The 15,221-nt window shown below is 43.9% G+C and overlaps 1 protein-coding gene across 2 annotated transcripts in view; it reads right to left on the bottom strand.

Moving 5' to 3' along the window:
* Nucleotides 1-4,790: 4,790 nt before the first annotated feature.
* Nucleotides 4,791-15,221, bottom strand: part of C6 (complement C6) — a 214,540-nt gene continuing 204,109 nt past the window's right edge. For both annotated transcript variants that reach the window (XM_077462806.1, XM_077462804.1), the window contains exons 17-18: nucleotides 13,077-13,315; nucleotides 4,791-5,648 (exon numbers count right to left, since the gene is read on the bottom strand). In XM_077462806.1, the coding sequence (XP_077318932.1) occupies nucleotides 5,473-5,648; nucleotides 13,077-13,315 (415 nt within the window). In that variant the 3' untranslated portion in view covers nucleotides 4,791-5,472. The remainder of the gene's footprint in view (nucleotides 5,649-13,076; nucleotides 13,316-15,221) is intronic.

Below are 15,221 nucleotides of genomic sequence, written 5' to 3'. Positions count from 1 at the left end.
AGGGCACATGTCCACCGCATGCCCCCACTGTGATTGGACACAGCGGGAGCCAATCAGCGGGTCCAGCGGGCCTCGATGTCTGCCAGGACCCGCCGATTGTTCCAGAGATGAGCAGTCTGTCTATGTAAACAAGGCAAATCACTGTTCTTTGAGTAGGGAAGGTAGAGATCCAGTGTTTATGCTATGCTGGAACACAGATCTCTGCTTTCTCACAGTACAAGCATATCCCCCACACAGTTAGCAGGCACTCCTTAGAAACACATTTAACCCTTTGATCGTCCCTGATGTTAACCCCTTCCCTGCCAGTGTCATTAGCAGTGGTGTATTTTGATTTTGTGCTGCCCTAGGCAAGACTAAAATCAGGCGCCCCCATCTAAATTTGTCCCACCCCCTCCTTCTCAAGTGGCTATTCGGGGTCCCTGGTGGCTTTGCGAGGTTCCTGGTGGCTGTGCAGGGCCCCTGATGGCTGCCTGGGGTCCCTGGTGGCCGTGCACGATCCCTGGCTGTGGGGGGTCCCTGGTGGCTGTGCGGGGGTCCCTGGTCCCTGTGAAGGGTCCCTGGTGGCTGTGTGGAGTCCAAGGTCCGTGTTTGGGGTCTCTGGTGGCTGTGTGGGGTCCCTGATGGCTGCCTGGGGTCCCTGGTGGCTGTGTGTGATCCCTGGCTGTGGGGGGTCCCTGGTGGCTGTGTGGGGTCTCTGGTGGCTGTGCGGGGGTCCCTGGTCCCTGTGCAGGGCCCCTGGTAGCTGTGTGGAGTCCAAGGTCCGTGTTCGGGGTCTCTAGTGGCTGTGCGGGGTCCCTGGTGGCTGTGCAGGGTCTCTGGTGGCTTTGTGGGGTCTCTGGTGGCTGTGTGGGGTCCCCGTGTGGGGTGCCTGGTCCCTGTGCCGGGTCTCTGGTGGCTGTGCAGGGTCCCTGGTCCCTGTGCGGGGTCTCTGGTGGCTGTGCGGGGTCCCTGGTGGCTGTGCGTGGTTCCTGTGTGGGGTCTCTGGTGGCTGTGTGGGTTCCCTGGTACCTGTGCAGGGTCCCTGGTGGCTGTGCAGGATTTCTGGTGGCTGTGCGGGATCCCTGGTTGCTGTGAGGGGTCCCGGGTTCCTGGTGGCTGTGCGGGGTCCCTGTGCAGGGTCTCTGGTGGCTGTGCGGGATCCCTGGGGGTTGTGCGGTGTCCCTGTCCTGTGCGGTGTCCCTGTCCCTGCTGGTTGTACCGGGGCGCTGGTGGCTGTGCGGGGGTCCCTGGTGGCTGTGCGGGGTTTGGGTTGGAGAAGTAAGCACATAGGTGAGTGGAGGGGAGTGGGGGCACTCCACACAAACACAGGTAGCTGACACATTCTGGATGGGGCAGGCAGAGATGACAGTTAACTGTTCAAGTGAGGGGAGGTGTAGAGGAGAGCCCAGTCTGAGGAGGAGGGTGACAATGGTGTTGGGTGTCTGAGCACAGGGTGTTTACTTGGCTGTGTCCGTAGATCACTCACCTCTACTAGGACATGGTGTCTCCGCTGACACAAATATGACCAGCAGAAACAGGAAAGTGGAGGGAGGTCAGAGCGTGCACTCTTCTCTGAGTGGGCGGTGTCCCAGATTAGAGCTGCTCTCTCTTCACCTGAGAGGAGAAAGGGAAGGGGCGAGTGGGGGAAATACACAGACAGCCTGCAGCTCTCCTCTACCCTATCACAGTGCCGCTGCCGAGTTCTCTGGCAAATGGCTTTTTTGCCACGCCCCTGCAAAGTGCCACCTTAGGCCTGGGCCTTATCGGCCTAGGCTAAAACACAGCACTGGTCATTAGTACAGTGACATTGCATATTTAGCACTGGTGAAGAAATTACATTTTTAATAAAAATTTTATTGGGTGTGTTTTATAGCAGAAAGCAAAAAATTTAGTTTTCTGTCAAAACTGTCGGTCTTGCAGCACAAAAAAATAAAAACCACAGAGGTGATCAAATACCACAAAAAGAAAGCTCTATTTGTGGGAAAAAAGTACATACATTTTATTTTGGTATGGTGTCGCACAACCGCGCAATTGTCAGTTAAAGAAACGCAGTGCCGTATTGCAAAAAATGGCCTGGTTAGGAAGGGGGGTAAACCTTCCGGAGCTGAAGTGGTTAAAGCAACCAGTGTCATCTGATTTTTTTCTCACTTCCTGATCTTTGTGAAATAAAGTAAAAAAAATTATCCCAAAAGGGAACACAGATACCTTACTAAACAGTTGGACTTTTAATATCCACAGTAAAAACTGAATTTCTATGTCATTATACTTGTTACATTGATATCAGTTACTTTCACTAATATAGCATTGCAGAGTGTAATAGCATATTGCAAATGACAGGATTAGCATACATATTTTCTAAGATACTGTAATTATGGAAAGTTAGATTTACTGTATCCTAGGACTAAAAAGCAGAACAAAAAAATAATATATTAAATAAGTAATATTTACTGATCTTTCAAGTGAGAAGCTAGATTGTATCAACAGATGGCATAGATAATGCACGCTTATTACTTCTATTGAATAAAAAATAGTTATAAAGTGCGACCGGCTTAACACAAGCTGTTTCAAGCTAAAAAAGCAGCTAATGTGTATTATTAATCTCAATATAGAACATTTTTATCAGTTTCCACAAGGCTTTTTTTTTTTAAATAATGTTCCCGAGCTTGTCTGCATTAAAAAACACAGTTACAAATCAGATAAAACTATTTGATTTGGTACTTTCAGTGAAAAGACAGCTTGTGTTAAGGTGGAAAAGTCTGAATGTTATCATTGTTGGTTATCAGCATAAATACATCCATTTTCTGCCATTTAAGTTAGAAAAATTAATTTTCGATAAGGAAAAGACTGCAATAATAATTTAAGGAGACCCTGTTACATTGCCTATTCAGGGCAAACCAACAGGGTCTCTTTAAAGCCCATTCCCCAGTCCACTTAGCCTTAGCCTGCAGAGCATTGTGCTGCTGCGCCTTCCTCTCTTGCAGCTGCTATAAACTAGACGCATTATTTAGATATCTGGCAAGGCACTGTAGTTCTGCTTAATTGCCATTGCTTTATTTGTTTTACTTTTGTATACAGTATTGATTTTGGACTTATTGTAGGTCACTATTAACATTGGTGTATACCAGTAATTAGTATAATTTTATATAATATATATATATATATATATATATATAGATAGATAGATAGATAGATAGATAGATAGATAGATAGATATATACAGTATCTCACAAAAGTGAGACCCCTCACATTGTGACAACATTGAAGAAATGACACTTTGCTATAATGTAAAGTAGTGAGTGTACAGCTTGTAGCTTGTAGTGTAAATTTGCTGTGCCCTCAAAATAACTCAACACACAGCCATTAATGTCTAAACTGCTGACAACAAGTGAATACACCCCTAAGTGGAAATGCCCAAATTGGGCCCAATTAGCCATTTTCCCTCCCCGGTGTCATGTGACTTATTAGTGTTACAAGGTCTAAGGTGTGAATGGGGAGCATATATATATATATATATATATATATATATATATATATATATATATATATATATATTGGTAGTTCCTGACAATCCCTTGTAACATCCCTGTGGCTTCTGATAGTCTCTTAGAAAACCAATCTTCAGGAGCAGTCCCTATCTTATTTTGCATAGTCAGGACTATGCAAAGAATAGGGCAAAGGATTGAGTGCCCTGCTCATGAGATTTTTGCCTTGGGCCTCTTTAACCACTTGCTTACTGGGCACTTAAACCCCCCTCCTGTCCAGACCAATTTTCAGCTTTCAGTGCTGATGTATTTTGAATGACAATTGCAGGGTCATACAACACTGTACCTAAATTTATTTTTTCTCCCACAAATAGAGCTTTCTTTTGGTGGTATTTGATCACCTCTGCAGTTTTTATTTTTTGTTAAAAAAATAGAAAAAGACCAAATAAAAAAAAATATATATATTTTTTAATATTTTGTCATAAAATTTTGCAAACGGGTAATTTTTCTCCTTCATTGATGTACACTGATTAGGCGGCAATGATGGGCACCGATAGGTGGCAGTGATGGGCACTGATGGGTGGCAATAATGGGCACTGATTGCTTACACTGATAGAGGTGGGGTAAAAGACTGGGGACCCATCCATTAAAAATTTGCCTTAGGCCAATTTAAACTAACCCTGGCTCAGATACGTAATATGCCAAGTGAGGGATGAGAAGCATGGTAAAAGATTTCAGTGCCCACCCATGAGATGTTTTCCTTATTCCTACTTAAAATTACTCTGGCAAAGATATCTAATTTGGCAGGGGGCATGGACAGAAAGTGGGGTAAAGGACTGGCTGCCCAACTGGGGGGTTGGGATTAGAATTGAGGAAAACGATAACTGGCTATGGTGAAGCACTGGCAGAAAGCACAGAAAGTTTTCCGCTCACTGGAATTCTAGCATGACCAAAAGGTAAAAGGGAGTTAATAGTGAGCTATAGCCACATTTTTTTTTGATTTTGGATAGAGCAAGGGAGGGCTATAACCAGTGTCAACTTTTTTTTCACCATCTGTGTCCCATTGAAGAGATTTCCAAACAGAAAGTGAGAGCAAATCTTTGCATGTCTGGCGTAGAATATGAAGGGCACATTTGCACTTGATTTATTTAATATTTGGAACACACGGTTATTATAAGTTGTAACGAAAGGCAACACGGAGACTAGACACGTGTACAATAAGGACTGTTTTTAGTGTTTATTTAATTTTCTTTTGATTTATTTGCACATATTGATTGGTTGTGTTATATACAGGTATGACACAAAATAAGGTACATCACACATTTGGAATAGTATAAGTAGTGGTTTATTGGCTAGCACAGCAATATTTGTTATTTGATATTTGCTTATGGTGGCGATACTCACTTCAACATTTTCATCCGACCAATGTGTGATCAAAATGATCGAATCTGCAAACAATCGAAAAGCCATAACATCACTTCTAATGGATTCAGACTCAATATCGTTAGATCAACCAAGTTGATTGGTCAGGATGGAAAATTACCTTTTTTTTATCGATCGGAAGCTCTGAGATACCTTGCTCATAAATATGATCATATTTTGATCAATCTGATTATGAGATTGCATGGTTGAAAAAGAGATGTGATCAATAACGTACATTTGTAAGTTACGATTATATCTTAACTATTGATCAAAATCCACTTCCCTATAGGTAGCATATCAGTCAAAGGCGTTGTAAACTATAGAACGATTATTCCTATTGACAGAGATGAATCTGAAAAGAAATCAATCATTTATGGAAGCGTGAATGGCCACCATTAAAAGAATTAGAATCCCATTGAAAGTATTGTTTCTCAGAAAGGATCACAGGTTTTCTGTAACTGTTCTGGAATAATGTTTGTTGGTCATCTTAGGTACAAATAGAGCTTTGTAAAATTTTTCTTTAATATCATTACTCATAAGATGTTGTCTTAGGCCACACACATACAATACATATACAAGTATTTACTGGTTACAGAGCACAGGCTCCATCGTGAGCTACATCAACTTTCAGCTTTGAGCACTTAATGGCTCCCAGTCCACATAGGTTGACGGTTTTCTTCCTCCCAGAAGAACCAGTCTTGATGCAGAACAGCTGTTCATTATTTTCAGGGCACTGATACGGGAACAGGCAAAAGCACTGTGAGTCTGCCAAGAAAAAATGAGATTGATTAGAAATTTGTTCAACAGTAGCAGAAGAACGATGAAGCACTGCAATAAGTCATGTTTAAATATCTGTCTTAACAAACTGGGAATATTCCAGAAATGTACACCTCATGAGAAATTAAATGCATCTGTCTGAATAATAAAATATTAAGATGAGATTACATAAAGCGGTGGTCCTCAGCCAGTGGCTTGGGAGTCACATGCATCCTTCAGCTTCCTTTAATTCTGATCCCATTTGCTCTCAGCATCTGCTCCATGGCATCTGCTGCATTGGATTATAAACTTTCCATAGGCATGAATTTAAGCAGAAGTTAATTTAATTAAAGACTTAACAGTATTAATAACTTCAATGTTTTGAGGGCTGTGTTTTTACATTTAGTGTAGCTCACCACTGCCTTTCAGGTTGAAATGTTGCTAATGACATGATAAATGGAGGAGACCACTTCAACAGAGTATAAAATAATATATGTAGAAGCATATACAAAATTCCACTATCAGATGTCAATAAATGTATATAATTTCATTAACTGGCCATTAAGAACTGGACACCTAGATACTCAACTTTTCGTAAATCAAAAAATAACAGCATTGTGATACCTGCTCAATGAAAAGCTAATGTGTATGACTTCATTATCTATAGCAATAGAATATAATTTGTGATATATTGATTCATAATGTTATGTAAAAGTCATGGACACCTGACCATCGCGCCTATATGAGCTTGTTGGTCATCCATCCCATCCAACCCCATAGACATACCAATGAGCATTAAAGCGAGATTAAACTCCACTACCAGAGTCCAAGGTTTTTGCCAAGCTGCGCATACTTGTACATTGTGACAAACTTCCCTGCCAAAGCATCCCTTTACAGCACTGCAATGCTAGCCATGTCTCTCATTACTCTTCCACCAGCATTAACATCTTTACCCAATATTCTTCTGGGTTTGGCCTTTTCAATCATCTTGACTGGGTAGCCCAAAATGATGTAACCACCGTGTATAGACCAGTGGCGGCTGGTGCTCAAAATTTTTTTGGGGGGCGCAAACAAACTGAAAAATTCTGAAAAAAACTCATCAATTGCAGCCTCACTGTGACCAACAAACGCAGCCACTTTGCCCATCAATTGCAGCCACTGTGCCATCAAATGCAGCCACTGCGCCATCAAACACCGTCACTGTGCCCATCAAACGCTGCCACTGTGCCCATCAAAGGCTGCCACTGTGACCATCAAACGCTGCCACTGTGTCCATCAAACGCTGCCACTGTGTCCATCAAAGGCTGCCACTGTGTCCATCAAAGGCTGCCACTGTGACCATCAAACGCTGCCACTGTGTCCAAGGCTGCCACTGTGTCCATCAAAGGCTGCCACTGTGACCATCAAACGCTGCCACTGTGCTATGCATGAATCTATGAAAAAGAGCAATTGTGCAACCTAGGTGAGGTTTAGTGAGATAATATAAATAAATAAATCATCAAATATTATTAACAAATCAATAAATAATATAAATGACAAATAGTGTCGTTAATCCCCTAACGGGAAAAAAAAAGTAATTATTTTTCCTTTTTTCCTTAAGTCCATGGGTTCTGCAGAGTCAAAGCAAAAAACTTCAAATAATTTCTTCCCAAATGGTGGAAAATAAGCAAACTTTAACTGAAGGGCAACAGTTTTTCTTTGCTCTATTTCTTCTAATACAGCCTCCACATGTAATCCCGCAAGCGATATGTGAAAATGCCCAAATGGCACGCTTACCAGATCCAAGGATCAAATAGGCATTTATCAGAATGAACCCTCCACACCGAGCGATATCCCACTCGCTTCCTCAGCAAGGACGATCTGCTCTCCAATCAAAGGTGATCGCTCTCCTGCTTCATGCTCAGCTGTTTTCCTTCCACACTACTCTCCTTGCTTCACTGGCTGTGAAAAAACTTCCTCCGTCCACCATATAGGGCAAAAAAAAAACGTATAAACCGCAATGGGTTTTAACACATCAAAGCTTTTTTGATAAAGAATCTTTGATGTGTTAAAACCTATGGAGGTTTGCTTTGACCCTGCAGAACATATGGACTTATAACCATAGCCACCATTAATTCATATAATTGTGTGTTCATACGCTGTGGACATTTGTTTAATTTCTTCACATAAAGCCTCATGCACACGAGACGCAGTTAAACGCGCGTTCAGATGCAGTTGGACAGTTTTTTCAACTGCACCTGAACTCATTCAATGTTATCCTATGTGTCCATGCACACAGTCTCGTTTTTTTCCGTTTATATGCAGTTGCGTTTAATCTCGTTTTTCCAGAAGCAAAAAAATGCGTTCAGAAACAAAAATTTCTGCGTTTCAGACGCAAAACGCGGCAAAACGCGGCAAAACGCCGCTACCGCGTTTAGCCGCGTTTGCGTTTATATGCGTTTTTAAAGGTGACCTTTTTTTTTACATTAAAAATCTCAAAAATGATTGCAAATGATGAAAAACCATTAGAAAAATATTTTAAACAATTGCAATTGCAAGTGGACAATCCACAACTTGTGGCAAGTGACGTGGCAAGTGGACAATCCACAACTTGTGGCAAGTGACATGGCAGGTGGCAAGTGATGTGGCAAGTGGACAATCCACAACTTGTGGCAAGTGACGTGGCAGGTGAAGTGGCAAGTGACGTGGAAAGTGGACAATAGACAACTTGTGGCAGGTGACGTGGCAAGTGACCTGGCAGGTGACGCGGCAAGTGACTTGGCAGGTGACGTGGCAAGTGGAAAATCAACAACTTGTGGCAGGTGACTGGCATCTGACGTGGCAAGTGGACAATAGACAACTTGTGGCAGGTGACGTGGCAAGTGACGTGGCAAGTGGACAATCCACTTGTGGCAGGGGACGTGGCAAGTGACGTGGCAAGTGGACAATCCACTTGTGGAAGGTGATGTGGCAAGTGACGTGGCGAGTGGACAATCCACAACTTGTGTCAGCTGACGTGGCAAGTGGACAATCCACAACTTGTGGCAGGTGATGGGGCAAGTGATGTGGCAAGTGGACAATCCACTTGTGGCAGGGGATGTGGCAAGTGACGTGGCGAGTGGACAATCCACAACTTGTGTCAGGTGACGTGGCAAGTGGACAATCCACAACTTGTGGCAGGTGATGTGGCAAGTGATGTGGCAAGTGGACAATCCACTTGTGGCAGGTGACGTGGCAGGGGACGTGGCAAGGGACGTGGCAAGTGGACAATCCACAACTTGTGGCAGGTGATGTGGCTGGTGACGTGGCAAGTGGACAATCCACATCTTGTGGCAGGTGACGTGGCAGGTGACGTGGAAAGTGGTGTGGCAAGTGGACAATCCACAACTTGTGGCAGGTGATGTGGCTGGTGACGTGGTAAGTGGACAATCCACAACTTGTGGCAGGTGACGTGGCAGGTGATGTGGCAAGTGACGTGGCAGCTGACGTGGCAAGTGGACAATCCAAAACTTGTGGCAGGTGACGTGGCAAGTAATGTGGCAAGTGGACAATCCACAGCATGTGGCAAGTGACGTGGCAAGTGGACAATCCACAACTTGTGGCAGGTGACGTGGCAGGTGACGTGGCAAGTGAACAATCCACAACTTGTGGCAGGTGACGTGGCAAGTGACGTGGCAGGTGAAGTGGCAAGTGACGCGGCAAGTAGACAATCCACAACTTGTGGCAGGTGATGTGGCAAGTGACGTGGCAGGTGATGTGGCAAGTCACGTGGCAAGTGGACAATCCACAACTTGTGGCAGGTGATGTGGCTGGTGACGTGTCAAGTGGACAATCCACAGCTTGTGGCAGGTGGCATGGCAGATGACGTGGAAAGTGGACAATCCACATCTCGTGGCAAGTGACGTGGCAGCTGACGTGGCAAGTGGACAATCCAAAACTTGTGGCAGGTGACGTGGCAAGTGATGTGGCAGGTGACGTGGCAAGTGATGTGGCAAGTGGACAATCCACAGCTTGTGGCAAGTGACGTGGCAAGTGGACAATCCACAACTTGTGGCAGGTGACGTGGCAGGTGACGTGGCAGGTGACGTGGCAAGTGAACAATCCACAACTTGTGGCAGGTGACGTGGCAGGTGATGTGGCAAGTGACGCGGCAAGTAGACAATCCACAACTTGTGGCAGGTGATGTGGCTGGTGACGTGGCAAGTGGACAATCCACAGCTTGTGGCAGGTGGCATGGCAGATGACGTGGAAAGTGGACAATCCACATCTCGTGGCAAGTGACGTGGCAGGTGATGTGGCAAGTGACGTGGCAAGTGGACAATCCACAATTTGTGGCAGGTGACGTGGCAGGTGATGTGGCAAGTGGACAATCCCCAACTTGTGGCAAGTGACGTGGCAAGTGGACAATCCACAACTTGTGGCAGGTGCCGTGGCAAGTGACACGGCAAATGCAAGTGTACAACTGCTCTCTATGCTGCTGCTGCTCACTCTGATCAAAATAGCAGAAATAGTTTAAAAAAATGCTTTGAGAGCTTGGGGAGGGTCTACATGATGTTATCTTTATAAACGCGTCTAAACGCAAACGCGTCTAAACGCGTCTAAACGCGACATGCAAACGCGGCAAAACGCGCGTTTCTAAACGCGCGTTTCAGCTTTTTTTTAACAGAGGTTTCATCTGCGTCTCGTGTGCATGAGGCCTAACACTGTTTGTTTATTTATTTTATGGATTCGGTCATTGGGTAATTAAAAAAAAAAGAAGAAAGGAAAAAAGGAAAAAGAATTACTCCCCCCCCCCCCCCCCCTTAGGGGATGAACGACACTATGTCACTTATATTATTTATTGATTTGTTGATAAAATTTGATGATTTATTTATTTATATTATCTGACTAAATCTCACCTAGGTTGTGCAATTGAAGCTCTTTTTCACTTACACTTAACCCTATATTTAGTTTTTTTTAGTGGCAGCAATGTTTTATCACCTTTGAGTGTTGCTTTAGGTGGCGTTTATTTACTCCAAAATGTATTTATTTTTTCCACATACCTTTGTACATTGTTGCACATTGTGTTTATTTGAGGTCATTTGTACCTCATTAACCACTTCAGATCCGCGCTATTGCCAAATGACGGCATTAGCGCGGACCTACATTTTCAGGACTACGTCTATTGACGTCGTCCTGGTTACGGGCGGCCTGCGCGCCCCCTGAGGGGCGCGCGCGGCGCGCTCTGTGATCGGCGAGTCCGTGAGACTCGCCTGATCACCGATCCGTGTAAGGGGTCGATCCCGACCCCTTATCACGTGATCAGCTGTCAGCCAATGACAGCTGATCATGTGACAGAACGGAGCCGGTAATCGGCTATTATTCCTCCTCGCGCTGACAGCGCGAGGAGAGAAAAAAAAAGCCGATCACGGCCATCAATACAAGGGACCACCTGCCACCTGCCTGTGCCCACCTGCCTCCCGCAGTGCCATCCTGAAGTAAAATAAAAGAAAAAGTAAGTGCCCCCCGTCAGTGCCCCCTGTCAGTGCCCATAGTGCCCACAGTGCCACCCACAGTGCCACCCACAGTGCCACCCACAGTGCCACCCCACAGTGCCACCCAATCTGCCTCAAAGGTGCTGCACCCCAGTGCCGCCCATCAGTGCCCAGCAGTGCCGCCCATCAGTGCCCAGCAGTGCCGCCCATCAGTGCCCAGCAGTGCCACCTATCAGAGCCACCTATCAGGGCCACCTATCAGTGCCCATCAGTCCCATCTATCTGTGGTACCTATCAGTGCCCATCCGTGCCACCCATCCGTGCCACTTATCCGTGCCACCCATCCGTGCCATCTTATCTGTGCCCATCTTTGCCCATCAGTGCCGCCTTATCTGTGCCCATCGGTGCCGCCTTATCTGTGCCTATTAGTGCCGCCTTAACTATGCCTATCAGTGCCCACCAGTGCAGCCCATCAGTGCCCACCAATGCAGCCCATCAGTGCCCACCAATGCAGCCCATCAGTGCCCACCAATGCAGCCTATCAGTGCCGCCTAATCAGCGCACTTCAATGAAGGAGAAAAATGACCCGTTTGCAAAATTTTATAACAAACTATTAAAACATGATTTTTTTTTTTTTTTTTTTTGCATCTTTTTTTGTTTGTTTAGCAAAAAATAAAACTCCGAGCTGTAACTAAATACCACCAAAAGAAAGCTCTATTTGTGGGAAAAAAATGATAAAAATTTCATTTGGGTACAGTGTTGTATGACCGCGTAATTGTCACTCAAAGTGCATCAGCGCTGAAAGCTGAAAATTGGTCTGGGACTGAGGGGGGTTTAAGTGCCCAGTAAGCAAGTGGTTAATCAATTATCACTGGTTAGCGCAGATTTTTCCCTTTTAAACAATGCATGAATCTATCCATTGGTCATAGAGGGGGTGGCTGGAGCGAGGGATTGGCTCCCGTGCGCCGTTATGGACATACCGCCACTGGTATATACTGTGTACATGCAACAGTGTTAATATTATTTTATTTTTTTAAATTACAGGCACTTATATAACACCATCAGTTTTATGCAGCACTTTACATGCTGTATATATGTAATCATCTCAGCCCCTTGCACATTCTAGGATTGTATACTAACTTCTACATGCACAGTGTACATTTAAAAAAAAAACATTGCTCGGAGGCAGGTAAGATGTTAGCAATGTTTGCTAAATAACTGTTATGTTCCACTGTGATATGGAGTTGTGTCCACTTTGAAGGTAATATGGCCTCCCCTCCTTTGGGAAAGCTTTCCACAAGATTCTGCAGTGTGTCTGTGGGAAGTGATGCCTATTCAGACCTAGGAACATTTGTGAGGTCATCTGGATAAAAGACCTGGCTCACAAACGGTGTTAAAATTCATCCTGAAGGTGTTCAGTAGGGTTAAGGTCAAGTCTGCATGCAGGCCATTGAAGTTCCTCTATACCTGGCTCGTCAAACCATGTCTTTAGGGAAATGGTTTTGTACACATGCTGGAGAAGAAAAGGGCCTTCTCCAAACTGTTATCCCAAGGATGGAAGCTCACAATTGTCTAAAATGTCTTTGTATGTTATAACATTAACAGTATCCTTCACTGAAAATATCTGAACTCAGTTTGAATGGTTGTCCACAGAAGACTTTCATAATGTAAATTTTAGAAAAATGATGTTTGATCATTTTCTATAAAGCCCAAGTGTAGCCAAAACTTTTTTCTTATTTTGAATAAAGCGGGGAAGGGGTATAAGCATATTGAGGTTTCTATGGAATCCATGGTTCTGTAGAGGAGATTTCAACTTCCTGTCTCAGTGACCATACCAGAGGTAAAGACAAATTCCCTGGCTACAGAAACAACAACAAACCTGTCATGAGTTTTCACCTTTCCCCACTCTGTCCAAAAAAATAAATAAAAAATTGTCTGGAATTGTGCTTTACAGTGTGGACTGATATATCACATTGAACTGTACCTGTACATCGCTCCCAGTCATAACAGAAGTCGTATCCACAAGCCTCCCTCTTTATGCTGCGGCTAGACAATGATATCCTGTCTCGCATCCAGTTTAGGTTGACATCATTGCATGGTCCATTATCTAGAAAGTGAAGCCTTTTTCTCCCCAGACACTTCTCAGCCAGGAAGCGGCAACGTGGCATAGTGACATCACTATCACTATCTTGATCGTAAAGGCAGAGATCTTCTGTGTAGTGTCTAGACAAAGGAAATTTGGGTTTATAAGGCTTTGTGCACGCTTACATCCTAACCTACAAGATACGTGTTATTTCCTTCTTTCCCATTAAAAAAAATAAAATGGGTATCAAATGTTGGACATTTTTTTGTTTTTTTTGTTACTTTTTTAAATATCTTGTCCAACATAAATTCTTTGACATTTGGGAGTCATTTTTTCAAACCTTACCAATTGACACCTAACAATCAATAGCACAATGAATAGCACACTTCTGAAATACCCAGTGTTATCAAACTAGATTAACAGCTAAAGACCCTCCAACTGACATCCAACTCCCACCTTTACTTATACCTTGTGGCTTGTTGAAAGAGCCCCCCCCCCCTCTTTTTAAATTGACAGACATAAAAATGACCACCACCTATGCTCAGTGTTTAATACTAAGTCCTGAACCCTGTGTTATTAGCTTAAAGAGGTTACCCTCATGGTATTTCACCTTATTGCATCATATGCAGTAAGGTGAAAAAACTTCTGACACTGACTGCCCTCCCCCCCCCCCGTTTTATTCACCTGAGCCCTTCGTTCCCTCGGTCGAGAAGTGCTCTTCCTCTCTTGATTGGATAGATTGATAGCAGTGCAGCCATTGGCTCCCACTGCTGTCAATCAAATTCAAGGACGCGGTTGCCGGGGCGAGGCAGAGTCTGCCATTCTGTGTCTATAGACGCAAATGCTGGACTCGGGAGCGTGCCCGCAAGGTAACCCCCCCAGGAGAGCGCTTCTCCTAGGAGGTTTACCAATGCTAGGAGGTGCCATGAGAGCTGCCGGGGGACCCCAGAAGACAAGGATCAGGGCCACTCTGTGTTTGTTATTTAAAATAACAAAAAAAACAAAAAAAAAAAAACGAGGGTTTACAAACCCTTTAATCAAATGCTGTACTGCTAAAGTAATTGTTAAACAATACTGCTTACTTGGCCAAATGTTGTAGCCACCCTTAATGTTATATGCATTCTTGTTTAATTACATTTTTTTTATTAATTATAAAAAATTAAGGGATTTTTTTTTTAACAGACCTAGGAGTTTGGCTTTACCTCAGATTGGTACTTTTGAGAAGTATGAACCAAAAATGATTTACTGATGTAGGGCAATTCATTTAGCAATAAAACATCCCTACTATTTTTTATTATTAAATGATTAATACCTGAAATGTCATAGTATTATGACCCCCCCGCCCAACACTATTTCTGATAACCTTCCAAAGACTAAAGTAGAAAATGAATTATGTGACACATACAACAAGGACATAAAGAAAAATCCCTGATTGCCCCTCTTGACATAATACCTGCTTACCAATTAGGAACCCTTGTGATGGCCTGTTTCCCCCTGAATCCTGCTGCTTGTGCTCACCCTTTCCTTCTTCTTGGTTCTTTGTTCCTCATTCCCTCTTTGCTTTCTTTCCTTTTCCTTCTCTCTGATATTGACCTCTGGCTGGCTTCAAGCTGACACCACTTTATTGACCATTATAAGTTTTCAATGCCATTATGGTACATCGTCAACCTGTATACACCCATGCTCGGGTTTAACAATTTCTCTGCTGTATATTTGCAATATTTTATCTAAACCTTTGTTGGTACGCGGGGCTGTGTCCCAATACTCTTCTGCTATACTATGGTGCTTGTTATTTTGTCAATGTTAAAAACAATAATGTAGCAGTCTCCCCGATCTCTAAGGGCCTGATGGTAGCCTCCAGAGTCAGGGAGAGTTGACATTCCTGCTCAGGGTGCAGGTTATTAAGCATGGTGGGTGTAGTGCAACATGGAAAAATGGGCACCAGTCACTTTAAAAATGAACAAAGAAAGTTTTTATTTCTCTTAACAGGAACAGGGGAGAGAGGGTTAGGGCACAGGACACCCTTAGGCAAATGCAATAGCAACT

The sequence above is a fragment of the Lithobates pipiens genome, unplaced genomic scaffold, assembly GCF_037356315.1.
Source record: "Lithobates pipiens isolate NorthernLeopardFrog02 unplaced genomic scaffold, aLitPip1_a1.2 Scaffold_3, whole genome shotgun sequence".
In the NCBI taxonomy this organism is placed as follows: Eukaryota; Metazoa; Chordata; class Amphibia; order Anura; family Ranidae; genus Lithobates; species Lithobates pipiens.
Note: the sequence above shows the minus strand (reverse complement) of the source record. Positions and strands in the feature narration are given on the sequence as shown.